Source organism: Berghia stephanieae, chromosome 8, assembly GCF_034508935.2.
Source record: "Berghia stephanieae isolate SIO BIC M18660-M18661 chromosome 8, UCSD_Bste_1.3, whole genome shotgun sequence".
NCBI lineage: Eukaryota > Metazoa > Mollusca > Gastropoda > Nudibranchia > Aeolidiidae > Berghia > Berghia stephanieae.
In genome coordinates, this window is record NC_088367.1 from 33,466,056 (window position 1) to 33,475,306 (window position 9,251).

Sequence of the window (9,251 nt, forward strand, 5' to 3'; positions counted from 1 at the left end):
ATGAGGCAAAGAAGGAGACCATCGAAAAGAGAGGCGTGTGTGTGTGTGTGTGTGTGTGTGTGTGTGTGTGTGTGTGTGTGTGTGTGTGTGTGTGTGTGTGTGTGTGTGTGTGTTTGTGTGTGTGTTTGTGTGTGTGTGTGAGGCCGTGTGATTAGTGATTACTACGCTATTACCCTGTTGCTCCGCGTTGTAAATTTTAGCGGATGTGTGTTTGTGAAGGAGAGGTTGAGTGGGTTCAGAAAGAAAGTCAGTATAAAGAGAAGTAACAAAAAACCCCACTGAATTTGATCACGAAATTCATGCGAGCACTTTGGGCGACTGTGAGTTATTTGTTTACTTAATAAATATATTCAAAGTTCACTTATTTCTGAGGATTTGCTTTTGACCTGAGTGGATAATAATATAAGTAACTGGTCTGTGTATTCTGGTCATGGTTGGAGTAATTTGTAATCTTAATCCTTTTGTTTATTTTATACTCACTTTTGGCAACAGTTCACCTCACGTCGTTGGTTCACACACATCGAGCCCGTAGTGAGGGACTGCTACTCTGCTAGCTTACTTAGAAAAGTGCCGACCTTTAACCTTCGTGTGTAGTTTTTCATGAGGACAGTTTGTGTTGTAGTAATCTAGTTTACATTATTACGTACATAGAATTAGAATACACATCGTATGTCCTATTTTCATTTGAGTCTTTCCACAAGTTCCTGACAGTGTGCGGCTATCTGATCTAGTGATATGACACTGGCTTTCGGATCGGAAGGTGCTGAGTTCGAGCCTCGCTCGGCACATAGTTGAGTCCTTGGCAAATGTTCTTTACTCAACGTACTCAGGTGAAAAATGAGTACATGGCCGTTAACAGCGTTGTCTTTGTCGGGGAAAAAATTTAATATCGCCAAGCAGGCGTCATGTCTCGTTCTACATGTTACATGTTGCTGTTGGTCAGGTACCCCTTGTAAAGCGCTTTGAGCCAAGGATATCGCGCTATATAAAAAGCGCAAAACTCTAGAAGAGCAAAAGTCACATTGGAAAAAAAAAATACAAAAAAGACAACAGACCTCTACCGAACCCACTCCCCACCTCCCGTCCTTTATATTACTGAATAATACATTTTAAAAAACAATAATAGGTAAAATTAAATAACGAACCAGTGCTAGGAACTTGCGGGTAAAACAGCCTAACTGGATCATAAATTAAATAAGTGCCTTATAAAATCCTCGTGAGAAATTTATTTTACCGTTATAAATTAGTATTGAGTGAGTTGTCTTTAACGTGTGTACTGCCGTACTCTGGAAAAATAACATATTAAAAAATTTGGCCAGAAAACTCGTCCTTCAAATATCGATCGATTTAAATGACCCTCATCTGGGCAAACACTCTCAAACCTGGGACTTTGAGAGTTTTTGCCAAGATGAGGGTCATTTAAATCGATCGATATTAATTTGAAGTTGAAGGACGAGTTTTCTGGCCAAATTTTAAAATATGTTTTTTTTTCTCCAGAGTACGGCAGTGTACGTCTGTCATTATCATTAATTAGTGAATGTGTAGATAATAATGTCTAGTGTGTTTATTAAAGTAACCTGCCATCAAAGAGTGTCGATTACGTTGGAATACGACGAATAAATATATATGGATATAGCATAATATATATATATTTATTTATACCGCCTATTTCCACCAGTGTTTTATGTCTTATCATGTTCATTCGCCTCATAATGCTTTATTCATTCTTCCAAAACTTCAATCTCATTAAACCCTTTCCTTACCAACCCTCTTTTTACTTACTTAATTGCGCACCTTTCATGAATATCATTTGTTCTATTTTAATTCGTACTTCCTTACAAAAGGAGCATACAATTTCCTGACCATCAATGTTTTTGTTTATTCATCTTAACAACGCCACTACCACATTATCTCATTCGTTTGTAGTGTTTCATTCATCCTGTTTTTTTTTCATAAAGGGGAAACCCGAAACGTCCCTTTGTCTGTTTTTCGTATATTAAATTGAAGCTTACGTTTAATTTCAGATTGTTATTTACCAACTGTAGGAAAATCGTCTCATCCGTTACGATACAGACAACGTCAACTTCATACGATATATTAATATGGTCATTGAGAGCCATAGATGGGTCCAATAGAGACGGAGTTATACCGTTTTCTGCAGCCTTTAACGGACAGTAGCAGTTAACCAGTAGATTTTTGACCAATCAAAACATGGAATTTGTGACACACACATTCAGACGTGCGCCGACAAACATATTTAGTTGTTTATAGATAGTATGCAGATGACGTCACTCAGGCCTTTGTTATTGTTTTTGCCATCCGCGTTTGTGAGTTGTTCTCACTAAACTGTATTAACCAGACTATAAAAGTTCATGGTTACACAGAGTTTGTGTGTTGGTCCGTTATACTTCCGGATGGCAATGTTGTGAACTCATTGGCCAAGCGCATTCTATCTATAGATAGTATGCAGATGACGTCACTCAGGCCTTTGTTATTGTTTTTGCCATCCGCGTTTGTGAGTTGTTCTCACTAAACTGTATTAACCAGACTATAGATAGTATGCGCTTGGCTAAGAAGCTCATAACATTGCCATCCGGAAGTATAACGGACCAACACACAAACTCTGTGTAACCATGAACGTTTATAGTCTGGTTAATACAGTTTAGTGAGAACAACTCACAAACGCGGATGGCAAAAACAATAACAAAGGCCTGAGTGACGTCATCTGCATACTATCTATAAAAGTTCATGGTTACACAGAGTTTGTGTGTTGGTCCGTTATACTTCCGGATGGCAATGTTGTGAACTCCTTGGCCAAGCGCATTCTATCTATAAACAATAACGTGTATTAAATCGACCCTCTCTCTCTCTCTCTCTCTCTCTCTCTCTCTCTCTCTCTCTCTCTCTCTCTCTCTCTCTCTCTCTCTCTCTCAGATCGTTGTTATTGTTTTTATACCGCCAGGAGGGTGACTAGTTATCACACAATTTTACTCAAAGTTTTCTGTGTTGGTTCTATTGATCAAGCAAAAAAAAAAATATTAAAAAAATAAAACAAAAAACAATGAAAACATAAATTCATATAACGAACCAAAACACAATACTCTGTGTATCCATGTACTTTTTATTTTCTGGTTAATACAGTTTAGTGAGAATTACTCATAAACGTGGTGGCAAAAAAGAATAACAAAGACAAGAGTGACGTCCACTTTATTCAATCTACACTTTTAAAATAATACAGATTTTTAGTAATGTATTTATGTTTTCATGGGTTATGTTATGTTATTTATTTATTATGTTTTTGGTAATTTTTTTGTTTTGATTTTTTTTTTTGGCTGAAGAAGGATTTTGAGCCCGAAACGGTCCGTGTTTGGGTTTGTTGATTCCTTTTGACAGTCCACGTCTCCTGACAGCTCATTTCCACCGTCACCTGTCTTTCCACTTGCAACAAACTTTAATTTTTGACGCGTGCGTAATTCTAAGAATTTGTCTTACCTAATGATTCGGCAAGTGGTTTATTTATAGACACCCACGTTATCGGAATGTGGTGCATGTTTGTCGGCAGGAATATCTTCTTTTCCCTTTTTCTATGTCAATCTCTCTTTCTTTACTTTTTTTTATTTCTCTCTCTCTCTCTCTCTCTCTCTCTCTCTCTCTCTCTCTCTCTCTCTCTCTCTCTCTCTCTCTCTCTCTCTCTCTCTTGTAAACCATTTGGGAAAAGTCTATGAATATAGAAAATGAAGTTGAATCGCTGTGAGAGAAAAAATAAAAAATAAATAAATTAAAATACCCCCCCCCCCAAAAAAAAAAAAAAAAAAAAAAAAAAAAAAAAAAAAGATAAGATAAGAAGGGTCATTTTAATCGATCGATATTTGAAGGGCATGTTTTCTGACCATTATCTAAATATGTTGGTACGTGTGTTTTCAGAGTGTGTCGGTATTTTTGTGTTGTAAGTGTGTAGTGTAGGGTTATTTTTTATTTTATATTGACAATGTATCAGTGAGCACAACAATAAATGGAGACAATACGGGTGACTTTGATAAGCGACGCTCTTGGTTTTAAAAAATACAATCTTAAATCTAGGGGCCCTGAAGGACTACTTTGTATAGCGCGTTAACATGCTTATGCGGCTGGCAATTCTTGATTGATTTCCCCAGTATATATATATATATATATATATATATATATATATATATATATATATATATATATATATATATATATTATAGGGCATATTTCCATTTCATGCAGAACCAGTTACCTCTTAAGTTACCAAGTCTCCTTTATGCCCTAACACTCTTACAATAACCACCACTGCCTATAGAAAGAACGGAATTGACATCACTCAGCTCTTTGTAATTGGTTTTAGCTCTCGATAAATTCTATCAATCAGACCATATATATATATATATATATATATATATATATATATATATATATATATATATATATATATATATACGTTCAAGATTACACATAGTTTTGTGTGTTGGTATGTTATATCCAGCTGGTGGATGTTATGAATTTCTTTGGCTAAACGCATAGCATCAATACCCAAGCACTCTCAATCACACCCGAGTAGGGTAATGTATGTAAAGTGCCTTACTCATTAACATAATAACGTCGGGAGCAGAGTTTTCCAAGATCACTGTCACTCGTCTGGGCACTGATCACGCTTAACCGTGCTTCATTTATTTATGCCGCTGAGCTAGCGAGCCACAGATAGTACACACATAGCACTCACGACTCACACTCGCACATAATTTGTTTCCGTTTCATCACTTCATGCAAGGCGACCAAAAGAGATACTATTCTTAGAAGTCCCTAACTTCATGCCATGTTGCATCATTGCTACAATAAGATGTTTATCACACTTATTATTATCAGTTATGACAAATCACACATGGGCGATATGCTGATAAGGGCAAGCCGCCTATCCCACATTTTTGGCAGCGCTGGCGAGTTTGGTTTTTTTAAAGGTTTTTTTGTTGTTGTTTGTTTTGTTTTGTTTTGTTTTTACACTAGATCTAGGCTTGTGATTTTTTGATGTTTTTGAAAAAAAATAATATATATATCTCGTGATTTAAAAAAAATTACTTTTTCTTCAATCTCTCTCTCCCTCTCCCCCCCCCTCTCTCTCTCTCTCTCTCTTTCTCTCTTTCTCTTTCTCTCTCTCCCCCCCCCCCTCTCTCTCTCTCTCTCTCTCTTTCTTTCTCTCTCTCTCTCTGTCTCTCTCTCTTTCTCTCTCTCTCTCTCTCTAATTTTTTATTATCTTCGCGATAGGCTCTAATCAAAATGCTTAACAGATAGGGAAGACAAGCTTTTAAAATGAATCTTTCCCGTGATTTAAAATTTTTAAAAACCCCAGTGAATTTTGGCATGAAATCTGGTGGATTTTTGTTGTTGATGTTTGTGTGTGTGTCTGTTTATGTGTGTTGGTGTGTGTGTGTGTGTGTGTGTGTTTTAGTTTTGTTTGTTTTTGTTTTGTTTTTGCTTTTTTTTCCGGTGCCAAGTTCTCACTGGCAACCATTGTATACCCTACATTAAAAAAATAATAAATCTCATAATCATATTAATATAATCGTGTCGAAACAGTATGCCATCCCGTTGTATAGAAGAATATACGATATTTAAATGATATCAGGAATATTATTAGATTGACACAAGAGCCGAAAACCCGAGTCTACGAGATCTTTCCTGGAAGTCAATAAGTTCCCGAGTTCGTTAAAAAAAATCGTATTTTATTCCACCCCTCTCCCTAAATAGTAACGCGTAATGATATCATGTTTACAATAATAATTTGTGACGTCAGATTATCAAGCGTAAATTTCACTAAAATGCATGTTATTAAAAAAAAATGTAGACCCTATTATTTAAGTGTAATATGACGAAATATGAATCGATTGAGGGGCCTAGAATAAAAGATTTCTTACATTCTTGCGTTTTGGAATTCGAACTTTGTTCCCAACGCGCATTCGCAAGCTTGTGCTGCGTTTGGGAACACGGCATTCCAAAAAGCAAGAGTTTAAGAATCGTATAATAAAACTCTATTATCATATCTAAGAAATTTTAAGATTCTATCCGTAAAATGGCAGATGACAGCGTAATAGGGAACAAACTTAAAAATTAACTGGTTCCAATTTCCTTGGAAGTGTAAAACCACTCTTCCCTAGGACTGGATACATATCTTGTGTAATTGATCTTCCAGTTTTATAATGATGACACGTTATGTTCTAGTCTAAATATATGCTGGTCGTCAATAATGATCATCCATCCTCGATCTCTTACTTACCGTAAATCTTAAGAATCTGACTATACGTCTTGCTACTAAAATAGTTATGTCATCTTATCAATAAGTAACATATTTATTATTAGTCCTGCGCAGGAATGATTAAATACACACTTCCAAGGAGTTTGGAACCGGAAGAATAGAAGGTGTGGCTATGTGGTCTAGTGGTATGACACTCGCTTTCGGATAGGAAGGTCCTGGGTTTGAGCCTCGCTCGGCGCATAGTTGAGTCCTTGGATAAGGCTCTTTACTCACATTCTCTCACCGTACTCAAGTGTAAAATGAGTACCTGGCCGTTAACAGCGTTATCTATGTCGGATATTTTGGTAATATCGCCTAACAGGCTGTCATGTCTTGTTCTTCATGTTACGTGTTGCTGTTGACCAGGGAGCCTTTTGTAAAGCGCTTTGAGAACGTTTAGTGGATAGTGCGCTATATAAAAGCTAAAGTTATGTGTGTGTGTGTGTGTGTGTTACTTTAACGTAATAGTTTAAATATATATACGTACCTATTATCATTCCGGGTCTTACCGATAAAAGTCTCTTCTCAATAAAAGAAACGTTTCTGGTTGACTGACAACTTTACAATTTATTTTAATGTGCATATCGAGGCCAAGTTGTTGGTTTTGTAAATATGTAGTATTTTCGAACTGTGTGATGCAATGACCAGTTCCCACCACACTCACCAGATATTTTTCTCTTTCCTTTATGGACAGTGAGCATGCAGATTTGATAATTAATTAAATTATCAGTTGGCTGATGACTATCAACTCAGAAAACAAGAATAAATTAGATTTATTGATATTGCGTGAATTGTGGTGATTGTTTGGTTATTTAATAAATTAAATATTTCGTGTTTTTGGATTTAACGTACAAGGCAAGGCTCCGGCAAAGTAGTACCTTACAGGTATTGGGGGAAGATGGAGCTGCACGTGATGGATTGTACGACAAATAGCTTTGTGATTCTTTGTGCATCTGTCTTCTTAACTGGTAAGTGTTTTTTGTTGTTGTTGTTGTTTTAATTATTCTATTATAACGCTTTATGATCGTTAAAAACAAGATTTGGCCAGAAAACTCGTCCTTCAAATATCGATCGATTTAAATTACACTCACCTTGGCAAAAACTATCAAACTTGGGACTTCGCGAAGTGAAATATATCAATGGGGTTCGAGCCTAGCTCCAGGCACTTTCGTTTTTTTTCCTTGGGTAAGATTATTAACCCCCAATTTGATCATTTGGACAACATGGGTGATTCCTGTTGACATCAGACATCTTGTTTGATGAATTATCTATATTCCTTCGTGGAATGCCTAGGCGATGGGATCTTGTTATGTCGTGGCGGAAGGGCGTAATTTTTTTTTATTTATTTAATTTTGATAAATATAGCTTGGACTCTAATTGAAGTAAATAGTGGTGGGGGTTGTTTGAAGCGTGGAATCGTAAAAATACTAACGGAAAGGTGAAAATGGGAAGGCTTCGGATACGAACATTACAGAAAATACAATGGACGTTTCGCGTACAAACCGTCGTCAGCAAATCAATAAACAAAGGAACATTGAAAGAAAACAAATTGAAGACATCACTTTGTTCATTGTCTTGCTGAAACGTACATATTCAGCCCTGTTCCCATCCGAAGCCTTTCTATGTTCACCTATTTGTTAGTATTCTAATATAAGCACTTGTAATGTGTAATCATCATCATATCTTGTCGCGCCAGTGAGTCAGCCAGTCCCGGGCAGCCTGGTTGCATTCCCTCAGGTCAGCATTGGTGCAGTGAGGTCCCAGCGAGCATTCGGACAGGATGTGGTCCATGGTCTGTCTGGGGTGACCGCATGGGCATTCAGTGCCCGGTGAGATTTTCCATTTAAAGAGGTTGGTGGCGGTGTTTCCCACCTTTGCTCTAGCTCTGTTCAACGCCACCCAGTCTTTTCTCTTGAGGTCTGTGCCTGTTGGGAGCTTTTCTGTTGGGGGCTGGAGGGCATCGTTTGCTGTCTTGTCCCATTCTACCCATTTATCCAGGCGGAAGAATGCTGAGTGGTCTGGGTGAAGGCTCTCTACTGTGAGGAAGCTTTTCCTTGATTTGAGCCTGCTTTTGGGGCAATTGTGGTTATGAAGGGGGTGTCTCTGGTCCATTTCCTGTTTGTGTAATATCACCGTGCATTTCTCGTCCTACATGTTAAGTGTTGCTGTTGGCTTGAGACCCCTTGTAAAAGCGCTCTGAGCACGTTAAGTGGATGTTGCCCCCTATATATAAGTTCAAATGTTAAGCTTTTGGCAATTGGCAATATAAAACAGACATTAACATATAATTTCTAATATAATAAACAACTCAAAATAGGTAACAATCAATAATAAACTAAAGGAAACAACAAATTAAGAAATAAATATATAAATAAAGGAACATATATATATATATATATATATATATATATATATATATATCGTTGATGGGAAATAAATACATAAACGAATGAATGCATGCATGAATGAATATAACGAATGAATGAATAAATGAATATATAAATAAATAAATAAATAAATAAACAAATAAATACATAAATAAATAATAAATGAATGAATAAATAAATAAATAAATAAATAAATAAATAAATAAATAAATAAATGAATAATGAATGAATGAATGAATGAGTGAATGAATGAATGCTCAAGTTTTGAAGGCTTTTCTCTAATCCACCCCAGCCTAATACATGTTTGACTCTGTGGCGTCACCCACCTATTTTCTCTTTATCATTCATTTCGGATTAATTCATCCACCCATTCTTTGCAATGGCCTTACTGCCATATTCTGAAGAAAATTAAACACAGTCTAAAAACATTTGGCCAGAAAACTCATCCTTTAAATATTGTCGTTTGGTTAATATGACCCTAATCTTGTCAACAACAGCAAAAAAAAATTCAAACTTGGGACTTCCTTGACAGCTTCCTTTGAATTCCCAAGTTTGAA

At 36.4% G+C, this 9,251-nt stretch overlaps 1 protein-coding gene across 2 annotated transcripts in view; it reads left to right on the forward strand.

Moving 5' to 3' along the window:
* Nucleotides 1-249: 249 nt before the first annotated feature.
* Nucleotides 250-9,251, forward strand: part of LOC144978547 (uncharacterized) — a 95,855-nt gene continuing 86,853 nt past the window's right edge. The window contains exons 1-2 of one of the 2 annotated variants that reach the window (XM_078924761.1): nt 250-390; nt 7,002-7,275. In XM_078924761.1, coding sequence (XP_078780887.1) covers nt 7,206-7,275 — 70 coding nt within the window. In that variant the 5' untranslated portion in view covers nt 250-390; nt 7,002-7,205. The remainder of the gene's footprint in view (nt 391-7,001; nt 7,276-9,251) is intronic. The other variant, XM_078924760.1, reaches the window with a different exon arrangement.